Below are 24,700 nucleotides of genomic sequence, written 5' to 3' on the forward strand. Positions count from 1 at the left end.
GTGAGCCCCTGAAAGAGCAGTGCCTTGGCATGCCTGCTGTTTCTCCCAGAGAAGCTGGCCTGGCAGTCTTGGTCAAAGCACTCATATTCTGCACAGCAGTTCTTGTCATCTCGTATCTCCTTCTTCTCTTATTGATTTGTGCTTATTGTCTGACTTCACCCAATACTACATGAACTCCAAGAGAGTGGGACTCTTTCCTAGTTTGTCCACTATGGCATCCTCAAATGCCTGCTACGTGCTTGGCACATGGTAGGTGTTCAATAAATGTCGCTAAATGAATAAAGGAAGAGAAACCTATCTTCTCAGGCAAGTGTATTTGAATCCCAGGTAGTGGCACCCCATTGGCGACTTCAGCGATCTAGCAGCACCTCCTTAACTGCTTACCCCTGTTCCCCCTATTCACCTGGTCACCAGGCGACATGAACGCTACCTTCTCATCATGTCTAAAATTTGTCCCCTCACCTCCAACTTTCCTTGCCCTTGCCTTGTATCCAGTCTTATCATCTCTCCCTGTGCCTGGACTGGTTTGGTCTGCAGTCTTGCCTCCTCCAGCCTGGCCTCCCAACTGCCACCAGCGTGATCTTTCAAAATGCCAATCTGAGTGTGTCACCTAAAACCCCTGGATGGCTTCTCCTGCCTCTCCAGATAAAGTCCAGACTGTGTAGCCTGGCACACAAATCCTCCACCACCTGCTGCAGCCATACCTCCCGCTCCTCCCCTCAGACACCCAGAGTGCTAGCTGTCGCCAAGGGCTCGTGGTTCCCGGAAAGCAAATTCCTACTATTAACACACTTTCCTGGAAGCCTTCCCCGCTCCGCACTCAGACTCCTCCTCTCTGAGGCCTCCCATGAAGCCCCAGGCAAAGCTGGTCCCTCACTGCAAATGTTATAGCCCTGACCACCCTGAACGGTCAACAGCATTTCTGTCGTCCACACTGGGCCACTGTGGGCAAAGGTCAAGCACTTGTCCAGCACAGGCCTGACATAGAGTAGGAGCTCAGGAAGCGCTGGGAGATTGTACTGAGGGCTGGGCTTGGCTCTGTCCTGGACAGATTATGTGTCCTGAACACGGATGTGGCACTTAGTCAAGGCCCCACCATATACACACATACCATACAGGCAAATGTGGATGATGCAGAGCAGGTCCTGCCACATTCGTGTGCAGAAGCCAACGTGAGACACACGGGTGACCCTGTGGGCAGGCCCAACAGAGAGCACCCATGACTCCCCTACAGCCACCTGGAATTTCTGTGGTCACCACCGCTGGCACCCCAACCAGCCCTGGCCTCCTTGACTGCACTGGGGCAGCAAACACCCCGAGGCTGGACCAGTGGAGGAATCTGCCAGATACAATGACTTGGCCAGACCAGGCCTGATATGGTTTTTGTCCACATTGTCCTCGTCCCTCTTTATTTCTAGCAACCCATCTTTTTAAAAAACGCTGACTTTCTGAGAATGATGGTGGAGATCAAAACCTGGATGTTGACGCTGGTGGTAGGATCTAATTTAAAAAGCATGGGCTCTGGAATCAGGAAGGCCTGAGTTTCAATTCCAACTTTGCTGTTCATTAGCTGTGTGACCTTAGGCGAGCCACCCAACTTCTGTGGGCCTTGGTTTTATCATCTGGCAATTGACCTGCTGGAGTTTTTGAGATCATTAAAGGAACGGTACATATTACACACTAAGCTCAGAGGTAAACTCAATGCTTAGAGAATACTATTATTGCTGTTCATATTATTATTATTACCCTTGAATAGAAACCTGGCACATGTATACAGATAGCTACAGGGACAGGTTTTTTAAAGAGGTCAATGATAAACATTCTTGAATCCTAGCTTTCTTAGGCCAGTGCGGACGCTGGCTGGAGAGAAATCCTGGCCAGGCACAGCCTCACCCCACAAAGAGGGGTTGCCTTTCACCAACACTGGAAATTTATCTCCAGCACTTTCTGCCGCTGCTTTTGGGGTTCCTCTTCATACAGTGCCCAATCCCCTTGTACTGCACCTGGTAGCTATGAGAAGCCTCACCAGTCTAAGGAGCTGAACTCTGGACACCTCACTCTACCCTTAAGGTTGGAAAATAATCAATTAACAGGTTACCATCCTCTGGTGCCTGTATCCCACTACCCAGGCTGTTGGCAGTGAATGCTTTAACCAGGTTTTCACTGCTACCTTTCTCTGAGCCTGGGGCTCCATGGCAGCTTCAGGACCCAGGGAGGGCTGGCCTAGGGTTCTGCATGTTCCACCCCTAGTCAGACCATTTGAGATTTTAAAAGCATTTAAACCATTTAAAAGTCATTCCACAAGAAGGGAGGAGAGAAAGAAGTAGAAAAGTCATTCAAAGAAATGATGGCTGAAAACTTCCCGAATCTGATTTAAAACTTTAACCAACACATCCAAGTAGCTCAACAGACCCAAAGCAGTATAAAGCTGAAGAGATTCACAAATGGACACATCACAGTAAAACTGCTGAAAGCTAAAGAGAAAAATCTTGAAAGCAATGAGAGAAAAATGGCATGTCATTTACAATTGATTTCTAATAATAATAACTGACTCCTCATCAGAAACAATGGAGACCAGAGAGCAGTGGGATAACATATTCAATGTGCTCAAATTAAAAAAATCTGTCAGCCAAGAATTTTATACCCAACAAAGCAATCTTTAAAAAAATGAATGTGAGATAAAGACATTTCCAGATAATTCCCCACTGCTAGCACACCAATCTTTCAAGAAATACTAAAGGAAGTTCTTCAGGCTAAAAGCAAGTGACCCCAAAGACCAATGAACATACACATTAAAAAGCAAGGAGCACTGATAAGGTAATTATGTAATTATAAAAGACAGTATAAGTGTGTACTTCTTTTCTTCTCTTAGCTAATTCAAAATATTTGTCTTATAACATATAGAAATATAGTACCTTTTCCAATAATAGCACAAAGAAGGTGGGTGGGAGAAAATGTGTCTTGAGCTAAGGAAATGACACCAAGTGGTAATTTGAATCAACAAGAACAAATGATGAGAATTCAAAATGTGAAATAAGAAGGCTAACATGAAAAAAGCAATAAATATATAATTGGTCTCATTTCTTCTCTCAGCTTCTCTAAAACACAGAAAGTTAAATAAAGTAATAATTCTAACAAGCATTGTTGAGTCTGTAATATACATAGGTATAACAATAATGCCACAAGAACAAGGAACAAAGAATAGAACCATAAGGGAGCAACATTTTTATTTTGGAGTTAAGTAACATTTCTCACTGGAGTTAAGTTAGTATAAATCTGAAGCATATTTTGATGCGTTAAGGGGTATAAGACCTGGAGCAACCACTAAGGAAATAACTTTAAAAAATGGTAAAAAAAATACTTAAAGAAATTAGAATGTTACATTAGAAAATTAACACTTAATGAAAAAGGAAGCAGTGAAGGAGGAACAAAGGAACAAAATGAACATGAGCAATTTCAAAAACAAAGTAAAATGGCAGATCTAAATCCAACTATATCAATAATAGCATATATAAAAAGAGCATTAACAATAGCATTATCAATAATGTAAATGGATTAAGCAACCCAAACAAAAAGCAAGGATTGTCAGGTTGGATAAAAAGTAAACCGAGATCTAACTATATGCTGTCTACAGGAGACACACTCTAGATTGAAAGATATGAACTGATAGAAACTAAAAGGATGGGAAAAGATATATCAGGTAAACAACAACCATAAGAAGGCAGGCTACACTAATATCAGGCTAAATAGACCTTAAAACAAAACATATTGCTAGATAAAGAGGGATGTTTTCTAATGACAAAAGGACTACTCCATCAGGAAAATACAGCAATTACAAACAAGCATGTGTGCGTCCTCAGTCACTTCAGTTGTGTCTGACTCTTTGCAACCCTATGGAGTGGAGCCCACCAGGCTCCTCTATCCATGGGATTCTTCAAGCAAGAATACTGGAGTAGGTTGCATGCCCTCCTCCAGGGGATCTTTCTGACCCAGGGATCAAACCCGTGTCTCTTGCTCCTCCTGCATTGCCAAGCAGATTCTTTACCACCAGCACAACATGGAAAGCCCATCGTAAACACAGATGTACCTAATGGCAGAGCATCAAATACATCCATCAAAAAGCAACAGAACTGAAGAAAAATTGTCAATTCAATAATAATAGAGATTTCAATACCCCTATTTACAATAATTTACAACATAACTAGGTTGAATGTCGACAAGGAGTCAGAAGACATGAACAACACGATAAATCAACTAGACCTAATAGACATCTGCAGAATACTCCACCCATCTGTATACTTCTCAAGCGCACATAAACTATTCTCCAGGACAGACCAAATTTTAGGCCATGAAACAAACCACAATAAATTTAAAAGCACTGAAATAATATAAAATGTGTTTTCCAACCACAATTGGATAAAATTAGAAATCATTAAAAAAGGATACTTGAGAAACTCACAAATATGTGGATATTAAATAACATACTCCTAAATAACTGGTGGGTCCAAGAAGAAATCACAAAGGAAATTAGAAAATATGCTGTGATAAATGAAAATACAACATACTGAAACTTATGGGATGCAGCTCAGAAGAAAATTTATACCTAAAAACACCTCCATTTGATTCAAAAAAATGTACAATCAGTATTCTAACCTTCAACTTCAAGAAACTAGAGAAAGAAGAGCAAACTAAACATAAAGCAAGTTGAAGAAAGGAAATTATAAAGATTAGAGTGAAGAATTGAAAGCAGGACTCAAAGATATTTGTGCATCCATGTTTAAAGCAGCATTATTCACAACAGCCAAAGGTAGAAACAATCCAGTTGTTCACTGATGAATAAATGAACAAATAAAATGTGGTAGACACTCAGACACACAGATACACACACACACACACACAATGGAATATTATTTAGCCTTTAAAAGAGAAGGAAGTTTTTAATAAAAATATATCACAAGGCAAAAAAAAGGAAGGAAATTTTGACACATGCTATAATATGAATGACCCTCTAGGACATTATACTAAGTGAAATAAGCCAATCACAAAAGGATAAATACTGTATGATTCCATTGATATGCGGTACTTAGAGGAGTGAAATTCTTAGAGACAGAAAGTATAATAATAGTTTCCAGGGGTTGGGTGAGGGGAGGGAAGAGAATTATTGCTTAATGGGTACAGAGTTTCAATTATTCAAGATAAAAAGAGTTCTGGGGATGGTTGATGGGGATGGTTGCACAACAATGTGAATGTACTTGATGCCACTGAACTGTGTACACTGAAAAATGGTTAAAATAGTACACTTTATGTTATATGTATTTTACCACAATTTTTAAAAGAGTAGCATTTGAAAGTAATGAAATGAGAGTAGGAAAAAAATAGAAGAAATCAACCAAACCAAAAGTTGGTACTTTGAAAAGCTCAACAGAGTTAAAAAACCTTCAGCTAGAATGACCAAGAAAAACAGAGAGAAGACTCAAATTATAAAAATCAGACATGATAGAGGGAAACATAAAATAAAAAGGATTATAAGAGAATATTACGAACAAACTTCATGCCAATAAATTAGATAATTTAGATGAAATGGAAAAATTCTAGAAATACAGAAACTATAGAAATTGATTCAAGAAGAAACAGAAAAGCTGAATAGACCTGTAACAAATAAAGAGATCCAATTGGTAATTTAAAAGAACCTACCCACAAAAGAAGACCCACACTTGGAAGGCTTCATAGGTGAATTCCACCAATCATTTAAAGAAGAATTAATATTAATTCTCCACAAACTCTTCCAGAAAGTAAAAGCAGATGGAACCCTTCCCGAATCATGGAGTTAATAAACACTATTACATGGACGAAACTTGAAAACAATATGCTAAGTAAAAGCATATGCCAGGGACAAAAGGCCACATATTATATGAATCTATTTATATGAAATGTCCAGAATAGGGAAATCTACAGACATAGAAGGTAGATTAGTGGTTGTTAGGAGATGGGGGACCAGAGGGTGATAGCTAAAGAGTATGAGGTTTCTTCTTAAGGTGACAAGAAAGTACTTTAATTGACTGTGGTGATGGCTGCACAACTCCGTGAATATACTAAAAATCATCGACTTGTCTATTATAAATAGTTGAATTATATCTCATTAAAGCCGAAATAAGCATTCCACTTTTAAATATTGAAAGTGCTGAGCTCTTACACAATAGTTCATTTGGAACAAGGGTTTCCACCTGTTCCTTCATTCAGGCACATACTGAGCACCTGTTGCACTGTGTGGTACCTGGGCAGGCAGAGGGGTACAGAGATGAATTCAGTTCAGCACCTGGGGCTTGTGGTCAGCAGAGAGGTGGGGAGCATGCAATCCTATTCCAGCCTGCTAAAATCCTTAGCCAGGCATGTGCACTCCACATATGTGACATAAGGGAGACAAAAACAATGCTAGCCAAGTTACTGAGCACTTACTGGGTGCCAGGCACTGTGCTAAGCACTTTTCATGCATTACTTCACTGAGTCCCCACAGCAACCCACGATGTGAGTGTTCTTGACAGCCTCATTTTACAAATGGTGACCCTTGTGAAGAGTAAAGGGCGGTCCTCGGGCCTGCAGGCATCCTAGACAGAATCAGGTTTGATATGGGGCTAGAAAAGGACCTCTAGGGAGAAAGTGAGGCTCCACAGGCTATGGCTTCTCAGCTTGGAGCAGCACGGATGCTCAAGGAAGCAGAGAGCACCGAGGTCCCAAGAGCAGGGTTCAGCCTTCTCTGCAGCTGTCCTCTCCTGAGACTCTGTTTCTTCAGCTGTAAAATCGGGCTATTATTCCTACTTCGGCCACAGAGTTGAGAGCCCTGCACAAGATTCGTGAACACACTGTGTAACATATAGCACCATGCTAGGAAGCAAGAGACCCTGAGGAGAGGCACCCTCTATCCTGCACGTTGGCAAGACTCTGGCCCCATCTGGGAAAGAGCAGCGCATACACAAAACTCACACACACACCTCGTCGCTGTCCCTCTGCCTCTGCTTCATCATCCATTGCCTTTGGATACCGGTCACCCCTTACTCATCAACCTGTCAGCCCCACTCAAGCCCCTCTCCTAGAAGCTTTCCTGGGCTGCCCACCCAGTAGACACTCTCGGGGAGCTCTGAGGAGGTGCGCTCATGCACCCATAACAGAAGGTTCTCAGCACACTGGGCAGATGTGAGTGTTAAAGGAAATGCTTGGAGAGCACTTAGCACAGTGTCCATCTCCTCCTTAAACAGGGCGGAGTCCTGCTCCGCCCTGGAGGCAGGGTGACTGAGAGCTGACAGGCCCTGTGTGTAGGGTGGCGTGGGGGGCTCAGTCAGGGAAGGCACGGGAGGCTGCTCCCTGGGTGGGCCTAGGCACATCCTTGAGCACCAGCCAGATCCTCAGCCACCTGCTGGCTTCTCGTCCCATCCCTAGAACCCTGGGGGCTAGGGGCCTGACCCTCTGCCAGGGTGCCCTCATGCCAAGGGTCCCTTGCTCACTGCACACATCTGCCCAGGGGGTGCGGATCTGGAGGGCAGCCAGCAGTGGGTTCAGGTTGGGTGGGCCTCTCTTGGCCAGGGGCGGGGGGAGGCTGAGATCACCAGCTGAATCACCAGGAATCACAGTTCTGGCTTGGGTTTGAGGTTCTGCATTTCTAACAAGCTCTGGGGCGACAATGATGTGGCGATGGCTGACTGTACTTGAAGGAGCAGGGACCTAAAGCATGGCGTAGCCATTCCTGAGAAGAGTGGTGATTGGCACCTCGGCACCCCCACTGGTCTTGGAGGGACCCAGCCCTGCCTGGCCACACCCTCAGCTGCCAACATCTGGAGGGCAAGGCTACATGGATTTTCTGAGTTTCCAGGATTCCATTTCCATTACACGTATAAAATAAAAGTAGTACCACACCATAAAAACAGTGAAAAGTATGAAAAAATAATAGGAAAAAAAAAATCGCTGATAATCTCATACTGTATGTAAGCCAACTGTTAACCTTTCTCCCCAGGATTCCAAAGCCACATCTGGCAGAGTTAGGGGTCGCCCAGTGAGTGGGGTCTGCTGCCGGAGCCCCACCTTGTTGCAGAGAAACACTGGGGGAGAGATGGGGGCTGCTCCTGACCCCTTTCCCACCCCAGGGAGCAATGCCCAGCCCTCCGTGCCCGAGGCCTTCGTGTGTGCGTGCTCAGCTGCTTCCGACTCTTTGTGACCCCACGGACTGTAGCCCGTGGGGTTTTGTCCATCTGTCCCATGGGATTCTCTGTCCATGGGATTTTCCTGGCAAGAATACTGGAGTGGGTTGCCATTTCCTCCTCCAGAGGATCTTCCTGACCGAGGGATCGAACCAGTGTCCCCTGTGTCTCCTGCAATGCGGGCAGATTCTATACCACTGAGCCACCTGGGAAGCCCCTGCCTGAGGCCTTCACCCAGACCTATCCTGGGGGCACCCCTCCCCCTCACAGGCTGCAGGCTGAAGAGCAGGCAGAGGTGGGGTCTGGGGGAGGGGGCGCACATCTGGGTTCCTGGCCCGGAGCCCACATTCCTTCCCTGTGAGTGGGAGGTGATGGGCTCTCAGGAGAGCCCTGAGGAAGCCACTGGCCCCTCCTGCCCAATGGTAACAGGACCCACCTTGGCAGGAAGACTGGGGTGGGGTGAGGGGAGACTGGAAGGCCCAGAATCTCACTCTGGGGTGCCTCTCCCAGACTGCTGACCAGCCAGTGCAGGCCCAAGCTGGGGCTCTGTCCCATCCACACCAGCTAGCCTGACCCAGGAAAACCAGAGGGGACAAAGAAGTGGTGGCCAGCGATCACGGGGCGAGGTGCTGGAGGAAGGGACCCCGGCGAGCTGTTTTGCCTCCTCTACCCACGGAGGCTGGTCCACAGGCCAGCCAGGGCCCCGAGCCCCCACCGGGGCCGGGCTGCCTTACCTGGGGGCAGTCCTTGATGTAGTGTCCTTTGTTGAAGCACAGGTGGCACAGGTAGTTGGGTGGGGGCCGCTTGCTGGGCTTGCGGGTCTCGGAGGTGAGGGTCAGGTCGGAGAAATGCTCGGTGAGGGAGCTGAGGCCGTCGGCGATGTTATTGAGGGAGCCGTAGGGTGAGGCACTCTTGTACACGCTGCTGCTCAATGCCTGAAGGGGACAGAGGCCGTGAGCCCTCTGGAGGCCTGGCCACTGGTGCAGCCACAGCCTTGTGGACACTTCCACAGGCTCGTACACACACACACACACAAATTCATACCGATTCTTTTTTTTTTTTTTTGTCTTCCCTGATCTTTTCTTTTTAATTTATTTTTTATTGAAGAATAATTGCTTTACAAAATTTTGTTGCTTTTTGTCAAACCTCAACATGACTCAGCCATAGGTATACATGTATCTCCTCCCTTTTGAAGCTCCCTCCCATCTCCCTCCCCACCCCACCCCTGGAGGTTGATGCAGAGCCCCTGTTTGAGTTTCCTTAGCCATACGGACAGTTCCCGTTGGCTATCTATTTTATATACGGTAATGTAAGTTTCCATGTTACTCTTTCCATACATCTCACCCTCTCCTCCCCTGTCCCCACATCCATAAGTCTATTCTCTATGTCTATTTCTCCAGTGCTGCCCTGTAAATAAATTCTTCAGTATCATTTTTCTAGATTCCATATATATGTGTTAGAATATGATATTTATCTTTCTCTTTCTGACTTACTTCACTCTGTATAATAGGTTCTAGGTTCATCCACCTCATTAGAATCGACTCAAATGTGTTCCTTTTTATGGCTGATAATATTCCATTGCGTATATGTACCACAATTTTTTATTCATTCATCTGTCGATGGACATCTAGGTTGCTTCCATGTTCTAGCTATTGCAAATAGTGCTGCAATGAACAATGGGATAACGTTTGTCTTTTTCGATTTTCGTTTCCTCAGGGTATATGCCGAGGAGTGGGATTGCCGGGTCATATGATGGTTTTATTCCTAGTTTCATACCAACTCTTTAGTCACCTGCAGGCTCTGGCTTCCTGGAGCCCGTGTTCAAATCCCAGCTTGAGTTGTGCATCCATGGATAAGCCAGTGAACCACTCAGGACCCCAGTGACCCCATCCAGTAAACAGGATTAATGACAGCTACCTCCAAGGGTTTCTAGGAGGCTAACATAACCCTTTATTTCTTGCCTGGCACTGGGGAAGTACTCAGTATATGATGATGGTGATGATGGTAATCATTAGTTCTTTACACACTGCCGGGAGTAAGACAAGCAGCAGAAAGCCACCTGCTAGAGCCAGAACTCTGCCATGTGCTGGTGGGCTGACCAGCTCACAGCCTTGTTTCCACTGTACCGAAAAGGAGACTGAAGTTCGGCACTTTGCCTGGCCTCCTGCAGCCCGACGCCCGTGCACCGTGTGTCCGGGGAGCCCTCAGCCCAGCCTGGGCCAGCTCTCTGGAAGCCCGGGGAGGAAACGGCCCACCTCTCTCACCTCTCCCACCTCCAGTTGACAGGAACCAGATGTCTTGCCTGGCTTCAAAGCAGACGCGGCCCAGGCCCCCTCCTGGTGTATACAGCCTCTATTTATAGGAGTCACGGGCTCTGGGCGGCCAGGCACACTGGAATTCAGCAAAGGTGGGGCCTGCAGTGAGGCTGGCAGGGAATGGCCATGAGACCCTTCTCCTGGGGCCAGGCCAAGGCTAGAAAGAGGTAGCTTCCCCAGGGGCTGATGACAAACCTGGGCACAGGGCTCATGCTTACTAGGCTCCAGTTCTTGGGCATACCAGTGGGGACAGTTCTTTTTCTGTGTCCCTTCAGTGTTGGAAGGGAGGGGAGTAAGCTGAGAGCTGGTCCCAGGGAATCAAGACACCCCTCCTCCAACCAGGACAGAGCCCATACCTTACACATGTATGCCTCTGGAGGTCCATCACTCCTCCCTGGAGGACATAGCCCTTACTCTTCTTGGCTCCCTGGACACCCTGCTCTGTGACCCTGGCCCAGCCCTTTCCCTCTCTGGGCCTCTTTTCTCTCTCATGTAGGCTTGGACCAAAGCCTGGGATCTGGAAGGAAAGACAGACACGACAACCAGGGCAGCTCAGGCCCAACACACAGTCAGTCCTCAGGGACTGTGCATTGAACCTAAAGGCTCCTGATGACATCTTGGGCTTCCCTGGTGGCTCAGCTGGTAAAGGATCTGCCTGCAATGCAGGACACCTGGGTTCGATCCCTGCATTGGGAAGAGCCCCTGGAGAAGGGAAAGGCTACCCACTCCAGCATTCTGGCCTGGAGAATTCCATGGACTGTATAATCCATGGTGTCACAAATCTCTGCTCTACCACTGCAAGGGCCACTGTGGAAGATCCCACACGAACCTGCATCCAGTCTGAGGACAACTTTCCAGCTCCCAGGTGGCCCCAGATGGTCCATCCTGAAAGGGAGAGGGTCCCCCATCCTTGGGGTAGTGGTATGCGAGCCAAGACAGGACAACCTTAAGGGATGTGGGGAGAGTCCCAACGAAAGCGGGATTAGATGATACTAGTAACATGAACTTTAATGTCCCTGGCGCTGGAAGCTTTACATGTATTAAGATAACTAATGCTCACCACAACTCTGAGTCACTGTCCCCATTTTACAGATTAGATCAGTGTGTCCACACTTGTATTGAATGACCTGGGAAACTTTTAACAAATACAGTTTTCCTGGGTCCCACCTGAGACCTACCAAAGCAGCCACCAGGGACTGAGGGCCCAGAATCTGCTTTGCTTCACTGTGGTAGAATATACGTTACCTAAAAACCTATCCTTTTAACGATGTTTAAGCGTGCAGCTCAGCAGCATGAAGCACATTCACATTATTTACAGTGCATACATCACTACCATTCATCTCCAGAAATTTTTCATCATTCCAAATTGAAACTCTGTCCCCACTAAACACTAACTCCCCACACCCCGTTCACCCCTAAGCCCAAGTCAGCATTTTCAATCTCCCTTGGAAGGTACAACCTTCCCATCCCTACCTGGCCTTGGGAGCACCTGGACTTTCCAGCCATTAAGGTTTCTCCTTAGCTTGTCTCTAGGCCTCTCCTCATCCAAACTGGTCTGGGGGAGGGCAGTGTTGCCCCAGTCTCCCAGAGAAAAGTTCATCCAAACAAGAAACTTGAAGTTCCAAATGGTGTGACTCATTCTCATGACTGGGAAATGCAATTTCACAAATAACAACCCTCTTATTTTTTTTTCTTTCTTTCCTTTTTTCTTTTTCTTTTTTTTTCTGGATAAGATTTAAGCAAGTCCACAGGAATCAGGGCTGTTTTGGCAGCAAATTGTCAAGAGGAAGGGGAAGTTTGGTGGGTGCCAGAAACTGCACTAATTATACCCTGAAAAACCTCTCCCCCATCTTGTGGCCACACACCCCTGCCCACGGGCAGCCCCGCGGGTATCCCTGGGCAGCCAGAGGCCTCTGAGCAGGCTGTCTACACCCCCCCCCCCCGACCCCCGGCAGCCTGACACCCCTCCCACCGCCTCAAGAAGGTCACGGCTTTGTCCCTCAGGAGGGTCACACAGGCAGCTGTGGGTCAGAGGAGCGGGGCCAGGGCTCCCCTCCCCGCCGCCTCTTCCCACCCAGCGTACACTGGCCTAGCCCTCACAGCTCCTCCAACTGCCTTCCCCAGCCCCAGTTCAAGACCACACCAGGAAAAGACTAAAGGAAGGAGCAGTCAGCCGACCCATCCTCACTCTGAAGTTACGATAGAGAAAGTGAGGCCAGGGGCACAGACCAGGGCGCGCAGCCAGGCCTAAGGGCCAGGAGTTCTGCTTGCCGGCTGGCTGGATGGGCGGGTGGGGCGGCAAGCTGTTTCCTCTCTGAAGCCCTGAGGAGCTTGGCCCATGGAGGTAAAAGGCGAGCCGGTCTCTCAGCCATTTCCACGGCCTGTGGAAGGCCAGGACACACAGAACTCCCTCCCCTCTGCCCATGGAGCTGGGCCCCAGGATTTTGGATTCCCCACATCTAACAGGGAGCAGGGAAGGAGGGCAAACTTCATGATCTCTGCAGGCCTGCTTTATTAAAGTCCAGACACTCAGGTACTGAAAGATGCCCCCAGAGCATGGTACACAAGAGGGCACTTCATTCACAAGGGCTCAACCTCTCCCAAGTCCTGCCGCCGGTGGCTGGAGGGCAAGGCTGGGCAGGGCTTCCCTTCATCAGTCAGCCCCTAATTCTACAACAGCAAGGCTGCTCCCCTCGGTGTCTCACTGGCCACTGTTTTTCTCCCTCCAGGCCTGCACTTTCTATCCACTCCTGGGATGCCCACCCTGGATCCAAACCCTCTAGGATCTGGTTCTTGACCTGGTTCTGACTCCAGTGATGTAGCCATGAAACCAACCCTTCTTCTTGCTCAGGCCTGGGTGGCAAGGGACAGTGTGAAAAGCACAGATCCAGGTGGTCCTGAGGTCCCACTGGCCACAGAGGCCTTCCAGAGGTCTTCCAGACCTCCTGGCCATAGCCCTGTGCTGCGGGCTGGGATGGGGACTCCCCTGCCCTGGCCTGAAGGAGCTCTGAAGTCTGTCTCTCATCTCTTTATACAGAGATAACTCTTCATCTCTTCATAGGGCTGAACATTCCCAAAGGCAAAGATTCTGCCATCCTCCACTGCCCCAGAGACCAGACTCCAGTGCTCCTGAAGCCCGTGATAGTCCTGCATATAGGCAATCACAGGCAGGAAGGGGGCTCCATTTGACAGATGGGGGTATGGATGCCCTAATACCTTGAATGATTTAGCTCAGGGTCTCTGAGTTCCCACAGACTAAGTCAGAGGGTGCTCTCACCCCAGATTTTGTTGCTCTGGCTGGGGGGTGAGGGCAGCCCCACTAGCGTATGGCTCTGGGTCATCTAGGCCCAAAAGAACAGCCTTGGGGAGGAGACCACCCCTCCTTCCTCCCTGGGTCAGTGACCCCAGCAGCGAGCAGGAAGCGTGGGATCCTTATGCCACATGCAGGGAACAAAGCAGCAGATTCCTGTCCATGGCTGGAACTTCTCCAAGGTTCTGGCTCGACAGTTGGGGAAAGTTAGATGGGAAGAACTATAGTTTATTCTGAGCCTACTTGTGTCACATACTCAACTGGATCCTTTCCCTTTCTTAGACTCATACCTGCCAAGAACACTGTTAGATGGGCCTTGCCAGGCCGGTTTTATAGAACTGGAAACTGAGGCTCAGAGAGGCTGAGTAACTTGCCCAAGGAAACACAACCAGTACGTGTCTGAGAGGAGATTCACAGCCCGATCTGCTGGCCTGTTATGGTTCAGCTCCCAAACAGCCTCCAAGGCTTGTCTTCCCCTACAGGAAGGGGAGCCACCTGGCAAGGACCATCCTCCATGGCACAGAGGCCCTGTGACTCCACCCTGCCAAGCCCCTCAGGCCTGATGAGACAGGGTACCAGTTTCTCTGGGTTGTGTGAGGGGCTCGGGCCCCGGGAATGGCGGTTCTGCTGAGGGTACACAAGGAGAGATTTTCAAGGACAAGTCAACCTGACAAACTGTGCTTCCTTTTGGCCACCATCCCCAGGATGGAAAGAGGGCACAGTGGGAGAGGCAGGCAGGAATCAAGGCAGGTGGGCAGGAGCTTCTGAGGGCAGCCAAGAAGAAGAGATGGGTACAAGAAGAAAAGAAGGGACAGCAGGCAGAGGTGGGCGCAGCACCGCAGGAAAGGTCTGTGCAGAGCAAATGTGGAGTCTGCTGCCCCTGGGGCCTGAGAAGGCCTTAGAGGAGGAATCCTCTTGTCCTAGTTCCCAGCTCTGTGGGGGTTCTTCCATTCTTCCATCAGCTGAACAACCGCTTCCTTATCCCCCAAAGCCATCCCTGTCCACACTGCTATACACACACAGACATGCACGCACACACATGCACCCCCACATGCTTCTCTTTGGGACAAGAAACCATTCATCGCACAAATGACTCCACCCCTTCTCCAAGGATATCTGCACTTCTTCACCCCTAGGGTCTATCTGGGGCTCCAGCCCCTGGGGTCAGACACATACACATGCTCACAAACTCACACACATTCTATAGAAAAAGCAGGGGTGGAAGTGGGCTGGGCTCAGGGATGGGAGACAACCATGGCCAAGGATGGAGCGGGCCAATGGGAAAATGAAGCCAGACCAAGGGTTTCCCCAGCTATGGTTAGACTCCAGTTCTGCTCCTGTTTCCTAGGTCCAAAGATGACCTGTGGGCCAAGAATGCAGCAGTGTTGACCATGACAGACGCAGCAACCCTCCACTCAGGACCCCTAAAGGCACCATTGCCTCCTGGAAGATTCAGATTTCAATAAGCAGGCTGTGTTCTTCTTGGTAAGGGGAGTTGGGGAAGAGAAATGGGAAAAGAAAGGACCAAGGGATGGAGGAGCACAGTGACAGCAAGATGGAGTGGAATAGACCCAGAGGAGACTCCCCCTCCCCACTTAGTCTCTCCTGCTCCCCACTCACCTGGCAGGGATTCACATTTCATAGCCACGTGCCTGCTGCCCAGTTCCCCAGCTCGAGCACAGGCGCTAGGGAGTGGGCTGCCTCTCGCATCTAGACCAAATACATTGAATGAAAGCAGAAAGCATGGATCTGAGAATCCGAGGACTAGACGGTCTCTAATATTTAGACAGTCTGGGGCACCACCAAGGCTTGTAGCCTCTACAGCAAAGGGCTTGGATTTGAGGTCGACTGTCCACACGATCCCCCTGAAATCATGTGCAAATGCGAGTTCTGCGTGTGCGTGGACAGGCGTGCTGTGTGCATTGCACTGAGGACAGGAACTTGAGCTGCTTTCAGATTCTCAAAGAGGCCCACAGCCAAAGAAGGTCAAGAACCCTTCGCACACCTAAACTTCTGCTGGGACACCTCTAGGCATAGGGTTTCATGACTCCCACGTCAGCTCTTTAAAATTTATCAAGCAATTCATAAACACTTCTTCCGTGACATAAAACAAAAGGCTAAGAGGCTGCGGAAAGTGTTCCCTAGTCACAAGTCTGGGGAAGGAAGAGGAGGAGAGAGTCCAAGTCATCCATCCACCCATCCACCTAGCGAATGTCCACTGAGCACCTAGTCTGTCCCAGACAGTGACCAAGCATCAGATGCTGGGATTGCCAAGTGAAATATGACAGGATTCCTATTCTCAGAGTGCTGACACATAGGGTAATATTTCACAGCAATGCCGACTGTTCAGACATGCTTTACCAGAAGCATGTACCATTTCTCTGTCACGGGACATGGAAGGAGGGAGGTGTGTTCCCTGTGGCAGCCAGGTAAAGCCTTCAGAGAAGAGACATCCACTGGGGCCATCAAGAAGTAAGTTGGAATCTGTCAGTCACACAAGCACAGTCCGCAGCAGTAGAAGCAACAGCAAGTGCAAAAGCTTAGAGTGAAAGCTTGGTGCTTAGTGTTTTCAGAAACCTCAAGTGAATCTATATAGCCAGAGGAGGGCAGAATAAAGATTATACATCACAGCCACCACCACCCACACACACACCCACACACATACACACAAGAGGCCAAGCACCCTGAGACACACCCTGAAGCCCTGATCCTCAACTGATTCCCTGACTTTATCTTCCTCCTCTTGAAGAGCCTTAGTTTCCCCATCTGCATAATGGGGACACCGCACCCAGTGGGTGCTATGAGACAGGAGTGCTAGGAAGTGCTCGGTGTCCATCTCCTCTGCCTCCCCCAAGCCAGGCCACCCTTGGACTCATGCCCCACAGAGCCCCAGGCTGGAGCAAGGACATGACAGAAAACCCAGGACCCATGAGCAATGCCTACCACTCCTCAGAAGGTTTGGGATCGGGGACAAATCAAGAGAGGCACTGAAGCCTGGGAGAGCACCCTGGTTAATGCATGCCCCATACTGGCACCCAGGGCATGATCCAAGTGAATGCCACCCGCATCAGCAGGGTGAGCCAATGGGACGGCTATAGTCGGGATGGAGAAGACTTCTAGGTCAAGTTCTGCCACTGGCTTGCTGAGTTACCAGCCAGGCCCCTGTTTTCTCTTCTGTAAAATGGGGGCCATGAAGAAAAGATGCCTAGAATAAAGCACCACCACCCAGAGTAAGGGACGCTTCTCCGCAGGGTCTTTCTCTTAGTGCTGACAGTGCCTGACTTTCTGCCACTGCGAATTCCCTATTACTAATGCTGCCTGCTTTCCTCCTTTCCACCTGACTCAGAAGGTCCATGAGGTGTGGTCTCCCTCCAAGTCTAGGCCAGCCCAGTCAACTGAATTTGACGGAGGGAGGGTCAGGCCACCTCGGCCAACAGGCCCTCGAACAACGGTCTCCCTTGCCTGAGTCAGAGCTCAGCTTTCCAGGGCTGGCCAGAGGGAGCCGGGCATCTTCCCAAGCTCCCAGCTGGGCTGGAACGGCTGTTCCTCCCAGGCCTTGGGGCTGCCCCCCACCACTTCACACAGACCACAAAGGCTGCTGGGAACAAACCTCAGCTCCTGAAGCCCACTCAACCCCAGTGAGGCAAACTCCCACCCTCTGCAGACAGGTGGCTTTGTTCTACACATCCATGCCAGTCAGGCAGCCCCTCGGCTCAGTCGCACCAACAGAGAGCAAAAGTGATAGATCCAAGCCTTCAGAAGACTGTCAATACCTAGGACCTTTTAAATCAGGAACCCCCTTGAAGGGTTCTAACAGCCTCATGTGTGTAGGAGCCTGAAGCCCTGTCTGGTAAGCCTCATGAGACCCTTACTGCTGTTCTCAAATCTCCAGTGAGACCAGAAAAGGCAAAGAGGAGGGTGTCCTCGGTGCTGTGAAGATAGCACTAGGACCCAGGAGGGCATCTGGGTTAACAGCTGCAGGAAGAGCCTCCTACGGGTTGAAAATATCCAACAAGGAAGAGGTCTGCTTTGATGGAGCATGCCCTGAACTTGGAGGTATTCAGAAGAACACTGGCAGGTGTTCTATGCCAAAAATGTACTCCAGTCAAATAGTTATAGAGAATGTCGGGCTGAAGAAAGATTAGCAGGTTCTGCCCTGCAGGACTTCTCAGAGCCTTTACTGTGTTAGTGGGCAGTGTGTGTCTCCAAGGGAAGGATACTAAAGCTGTTTCCCAAATGGATTTGACTCCAAAGCCCTTCCCCCCAACCTCCACAAAGCATCACTTGACAGTAGAGCCACATCTTCAAGCCACATCTGGCCCTGGAGGAAGAGGAAAAGAAAACAGCTGCCCTAAACATCTGACCTGGAATGGGACAGCTCCGTCTCCCTAAGGGGGTGCTGGACCTACCCAGGAGGGGCTCTTGGCATCACTCGGAGGTGCTTGAGCACTAATGCTCAACATGAGGGTACTCTACTTTTCTGGAGGTGGAGTCCCATAGCCTCCGCACTGCTGTGAATTTAAATTCCAAACAAAACCTGGCAGGGAAGACCCCCACCCTCATGCCACCAACCCCAACTGCCTCTAAGACCTGCCTTCCTCGGGTACCCGGAGAAAGAGAAGAAGGGCATAGATGAGGACCTCACAAATTTCCCTCCAAAGACATATATTAATAGTTGTTTCCACAGATCAGGGGTTGAAACAGGGGTTCGTTCACAGGGTCTAGTTTCTATACCCAGAGGCCTTTTTAAAAACTGCACCAAGTCCCCGTGTGTGCTTTGGCCTGGCAGGCTTACCACACACTAAGAAGCCGAGAAAACCCCCACAAGCAACCAGTCACCCCCAGTGCCAGTTTCTGCACTTGCCCATGAACTCCACCATCTCCCTCTCTGCTCCCAGGGCCAGTGTTCCACTCAGAACCCTTGGCTTATCTTCAGCTTCCAGAGCTGAGGTTCTAGGGGCACAATGGGCTTCTGTGCCCCCATGTCCTCAGCCCCCACCCCCACCCAAACCCCAGCTGCATTCATGGTGCTCTGCTATTGTGGTGGGAGCAGCCTGGGGGTGGTGCAGAAGGGGGTGGGCTCTTGGCACGGGGACCGGCGCAGACAGGCCATGGTCAGTGGTCAGCATGCAAGTCACATCCACAGACACTGCCACTGGGCCTGCCAGGCTCTGCACGGAATGGCGATGCTCCTGGGGCCCTGGGGCCCTTCGCAGAGTCCCTGCAGGCCCACACACAACTTGCTTCCTGTCGGACAAGCCCCTCGGTGGCATTCAGGTGGGGGGTATTTTTCCTTGCCTTCTCAACCAGTTGCTATTTTGGAGCCATATTAGGTCACCAGCTAAGCCCTAGATGCAGGAAAGGCCTGTCCCTAGGAGCACAGCTGGGGCTTCAAGAGGGTTTAGTAGGCGAAACGGGTGAGGGGGAGGTGGTGAGAGCGGGTGAGTCTGAAGCCAAGAGAGTCTTCCGGAAGTCAGCAGGCACGGCCTTCCAGCCCCTGCATGGAAGTCACTGGCCCATGAGCATAGGAGAAGCCCCTCCTTACTCTCCCAACTCAGCCTGTCTGTAGGCACATCCTCTCTTGTACAGCTCTCAAATCCTACACACATCACCCTGGGGGAGAGCAGAGACTACATGTTACAGATAGGTAAACTGAGGCCCAGATAGAAATGAGGGTTCTTCCAAAGTCATGAGAGAGTTTTTTCCACCATTGCTCTAGATAACCTTTACCAGCTCCTTCTACACTGGCCCTAGCAAAGGAATGTGCCCCTTCAGTGGGTTCACCGAGGTAAGCAGCTAGCTGAGGCTGCTTAGGGACCCCCACTTGATCTGTGAACCATGGTCTCCCTTCTACTTTGGGCTCCTACAGGATCCCCATGAAATCACCCACCATTCACACAGTATCATCTTATCTGTCTTCTAATCGGGGGCCGCCATGGGACTCTGGTGGAATTCCCAGGGGGCCAGGCAGAGCTCAAAAATGTTCTGTAAGAGAACAAACAACTGACAAGACCCAGGCACTGTCCTCCAAAGTCCCTGGTCTCAGAAGCCAGTTCCCCGAAGAGGAGGCAAAGTCCCTTGTAAGAAAGAAAGATTTCCAGCCAAGAACAATTCCTCACGTGGAGAGAGTGCTATACAGTTTACAAAGAGTTCTGGAATACGAATGCTGTCGCCTGGCACCAAAGGGTGCTTTCCAGATTCATCTCCCCCAGCTATGCCTGACAGTCCAATACAGATCAACCATCCCTTCTTTCTGCTGGCCTGCCGTTGGCCCATCTCTAGGCCTCTGGCCAGCAATTCATATAGCCGTGTCTTCCCTAGTCAATAATGGCAGAGGCAAACACATTATGGGGTCACAAAGGGTGACCCTCTGTCTTTCCCACCTCATCACCAGCACACTGGTGTATACACAGGTCTCCCGCAAACTGGTAAGGGACTCTGACTGTCCTGAAACTAACTGGTATGCCCTGGTCTAGAAGGCAAGTGCCCCTCCCGTGGGTCCTCTTCCCGGGCCCCTCCCTCTGCACTTTTGCAGAGAGAGCTGCCAGAGGCAGAGTGAGGGAAGGCCACAGAGGGTGTCTGCGGTTCTCACATGAGGCAGGAGTAAGTGGGAGTGGGGCCCAGGAGGAGTCCAGCTGAAGGGAGAGAGGATGGTATCCAGGAAGGCTCTGAAGGGCTCTCCAAGGGGCTGGGAGATCCTGGCAATCTGGGTATTTATCTAGCTGGGGAAAGATGCAATCTGGGTATTTATCTAGCTGCCCCTCTGACTTTGTAACTGAATCCATCCAACAGGCAGACTTTGCAACGGCAGCCGGCCCAGGTTTCTAGAGAAGGCACTGGGCAGCTGGAACCTCTCCCCCTATCGAGCCCCCTCCCAGGAGCTCAAGAGATTTCCCTTTCATTTCCTTCCAGGCTGGAAGGGCGGGGGACAGTACAGTCTGTGGGGTCAAGCCCTCAAAAACCACTTCCTATGTGGCTGGGGGAGGGCGAGCGGCTGAAGAGTGTTATCTGGGGGTCCCTGCGTGAGAAGAGCAGAAAAATTCTGCGGGTGAGTCACTGCTCTCCAGAGTGCCCGTCGGGTCGGGAACCACCGAAGTCGGAGGAGAAAAGATTTCAGGGCCCTCCGGAGGAACTCGGAGCAAATCCACACTCTCTGTCCCAGCGAGCGGTGGCCAAGAGGGGGATGGGATTGGGCGTGGGAAGGACACTTGGAAGGGGCTCCCCGCACAAGCCGCGCCCCGGCTGTCTGGAGACAATCCGGAACCCACCCACCCGGTCGGGCCCCTCAGGCTCCTTGGAGCAGGGCGCCCCAGGCTGGGAGAGAGGGAAGGAGGGCTCCACCCTCCCCAGAGCTACTCCGGGCCGGGCTCAGCGGGGAGGTGACGCGCTCCCGGCGCCCCGGGGACTTCAGGAGGCGAGTTTGGCAGAGCTGAGCGAAGTCAAGCCAAGCAGGGCCGGGCAATACGGAGCCCGGCCGGGCCAAGCCAGGAAGAGCTGGGCAGATAGGAAAAGGCCCTGCGCGGTCGCCGGAGGGCGGGGGCGCGCGGGGGCACCCACCTCTCCGCGCTGCAGCTGGAAGAAGCTGTTGAGATAGCTGGAGTGCAGGGGCGAGCCCAGCTGCTCTGGGCGGCCCTTGCCGAAGGCCAGCTCTGGGGGCGCGGCGCCGGCGGGCGGCTCTGGCCGGAAGGCATCGAAGGCGCTCGCCTGGTGCGTGTCCTGCAGCGACAGGTAGACCCAGTTGAGCAGCTGGGTCGGCTGGTACACCGAGGCGGCGCTCGTGTCGATGGCCGACAGCAGGCTCATTTTGCGGCGGCGGTGCCGGCTCCCCGCCCCCCACCCCGGCCGCCCGCTCGCGCCCCCCCCCTCCAGCGGAGGGGCGGGCACCGGGGAGCCTGCGCCCACTGCCGCCGCCTGAGCCCGGACGGCGATCGCCTGCACCCCGCGCTCAGCCCGCAGCCGCCGCCGCCGCCTCCCCCCAACTGCAGCCGCTTCGCGCGCGGGCGGAGGAAGGAGGCAGCGAAAGTTGGGCAGGAAACTTTTGGGCCCGCCCCCTCCGAGCCGCCCGCCCCGCCCCGCCCCGCGATCCGCTATCTGCCTCTGTGCTGACCCCTTCAGCGGCCGCTGCTGGGGTGGGGTTCTATGAGGCCCCGCCCCTTGTGGCACTATCCTCGCCTTCCATTGGCTGTCTCATTGAATATAGAGTAGCGGGGGCGGGGTGAGAGGGGGGAAGGGGAGCTCATCTACATAGGTAGCACGGTGCGGGCCCGCCCATGGGCGGTCCTCTTGCAGTCCCCGCCCTCTGTGTGCGGCCGGCCCACCTCTCCAGCTCTGCAGGAGCTCTCTGCTCCCCGGGCCTGATCTGTCCAGGCTCTCTCTGCTTTCGGCTCACTGCTGTCTCTCTTTCCAACTCCTTTACAGTTACTTCATTTTCACTTGTTTTTCCCCCCTATTTTCCTAGCTTCCACATACTCTCCTTTCTCTCAGACTAACATCTCCTGTGTCCATCGTCTCTGTCGTCTTTCTCGGCGGATCTGTTTCAGTCTCTAGTCTTTCCTACATTCGTCTAGTCGGATGTGTCTCTGCCTCTCCCCTTCCCCTCTCAGACCCAGACACACGCGCGCGCACATACTCACACACACTCACACACACATCTCCCTCCCTCCTCTCGCTATCACCAAAGGACCCTCCCCCTCCCACTTAATTCCTTCCATCTGCAGAATCGTTTTTCGGGTCGGCTTAGCCAAGGGGGGCCTGGGTTCCTTCCCCAGGAAGGACTCCCCGCCCCCTTTCCTAGCCTTCCTCCCTCCCCCTCTCTCTTCTCCTATTTCTGCTCCGCGGCCACTTCACTTCTGGCACTTTTCCTTCGCCCGGACCCCGGGTCCCAGCCCACCCCAATGCCTCAGCGGGTCGCCAGGACTCTAGATGAGTTTGGGGAACTGAGGAAGACGTCTGTCACTCTGCTCCCCAGGGCAGCGCAGCTAGTTGAAGTATGCCGCAGGGTCGGGGGGGGGGCCTCCACAACCATCCTTCGCCCCGCCCCGCCCGATACACTCCGAAGCCCCGAGGCCTTCACCTTCTCAGACTTAGGTAATCTTCGGGCGCCTGCGCTGCGCCAGCGCCAGGGACCTAGCGACAAGGCGCCTAGAGGGGGACGCGAGTCACCTCTCCAACCTCCAATGGTTCTGGAGCCATTCAGCCTGGCATTCAAGTGCCAGCTTGGCCTCCTTCCAGATGAGTGGCCTTGCCGTTGCGCCTAACCTCTGCTGATGAACCTTTCTCTTCTGTAAGATGGGGAGGGTCACTGTCCCACCTCTAGGGATATCTGTGAGCTTACCAGTTTGAGCTTGAAAATCAGAAGATATTTCTTGAAGGTCACCCCCCTGCTATCCCCTCGAAGAGGTTTTCTCCCACCAGCTGCGTGGGCACACATCTGTGGATGCTGGGAAGTAAAAGGACTTCAGTGGTGATCAAATGCCACCCTTTCCAACCATGTCACCAACCAAGAACCCCTTGGATTTTTTTTTTTTTTGTCTCATTTGATTATGTTTTCAAAGATTTTGTCTATCAAACAGTTTGGGATTATTAAAACAAATGATAGCACACATACCAATCTTAATATTTTTCATCATCAGAGACACATGTATATAGTACCCTTTATATTTTAAACCTATTAGCTGAAAGAGAAAGTACACATTTGTTGGGAATAAATGTTACAACAGTTTACTTTTGGAAACATTTGGGATCATCTCTGGAACTCTGATACTATCTTTAAGGTTCCAAGGGGAGGGGCTGGATAGGATTTGGAACTACTGACCTAAACTTTCCCTAAGTTTTACAGAGAAAACTGCTAGTCAGAGAGGAGACATCTTCCAATTGCACACCTTCCAATTCCAAAAGCAGGAAGTTGGGGAGCCTAAAGGAGACCCCAAGTTTCATAGCACTACCCCAGAACTCTGTCTCTACCCATCACTCTTCTGGGCAAGGATAGTCCTGTTATCTTGAAGTGCATATTTTTTCCTTAGTATGGGTTGCAAATTCAAATTGCTTTAGAGACCAGGCAGGTACCAGGCAATAAACAGGTAATGATGGGGCATGTGGAGAACCACAGTGCTAGCCACACAAAACCCTACTGCTGCGGTTCTCAGCCTCAGAGAGCCTATGCATCTCAGGCACCTGGTCTGGGATCCCCTGTCTGTAAGGACGATGTGATGCTGCAAGGGTACTGGTCCTACCTGGTGACCACACTGATGGCCTCTGCCCTCTTCACCACCACCCCCACTCCACAGTTCCTACACAGGGCCTGTACATAGGAGATGATCCAAAAATGTTTGCTAGGTCAATGGTTGGATGGAGGGATTATGGGAGCCAGATAATTCTCCCCTTTGAAGCCTGAATGGCTTCTTTGCTTTGTACTTTTCTCCCTCCCCTTGCCCACAACACACCTGCTCAACATGTGAGCTCTGTACCCAGTCAGTGATCAATAAACTTGAGCAACTGACAGGCAGTTTGCCTGGATAGCAGCTGACTGGGTCCCTCATATCCCCGAGGCAACCCTTCCCATGGGATGGAGGGTGATGGGTAAGAGTGACAAGATAGGTATCAGAGGCCTGGGTCCCAGGATAAGAAGATGGGTCCAGGCCCAAACTCTGTGCCTCCCCATGCCTCATCATGTACACATTAAGAAACCTTGCATTCAAAATGTCAAAGGGGCCTTCCCTGGTGGTGCAGTCGATAAGAATCTGCCTGCCAGTGCAGGGGACACAGGTTCAACCCCTGGTTTGGGAAGATCCCACATGCTGAGGAGCAACTAAGCCCATGAGCCACAACTACTGAAGTCCATGCACCTAGAGCCTATGCTCTGCAGTGAGAGGCCACCACAGTGTGAA

The 24,700-nt window shown here is 50.9% G+C and overlaps 1 protein-coding gene across 1 annotated transcript in view; it reads right to left on the reverse strand.

Moving 5' to 3' along the window:
• ZCCHC24 (zinc finger CCHC-type containing 24) overlaps nucleotides 1–21,811 on the reverse strand; it is a 63,896-nt gene extending 42,085 nt beyond the window's left edge. Inside the window, exons 1-2 of the mRNA XM_043925289.1 lie at nucleotides 21,372–21,811; nucleotides 8,924–9,124 (exon numbers count right to left, since the gene is read on the reverse strand). Coding sequence (XP_043781224.1) covers nucleotides 8,924–9,124; nucleotides 21,372–21,617 — 447 coding nt within the window. The 5' untranslated portion in view covers nucleotides 21,618–21,811. The remainder of the gene's footprint in view (nucleotides 1–8,923; nucleotides 9,125–21,371) is intronic.
• Nucleotides 21,812–24,700: the final 2,889 nt, after the last annotated feature.

This window comes from Cervus elaphus, chromosome 15 (assembly GCF_910594005.1).
Source record: "Cervus elaphus chromosome 15, mCerEla1.1, whole genome shotgun sequence".
In the NCBI taxonomy this organism is placed as follows: Eukaryota; Metazoa; Chordata; class Mammalia; order Artiodactyla; family Cervidae; genus Cervus; species Cervus elaphus.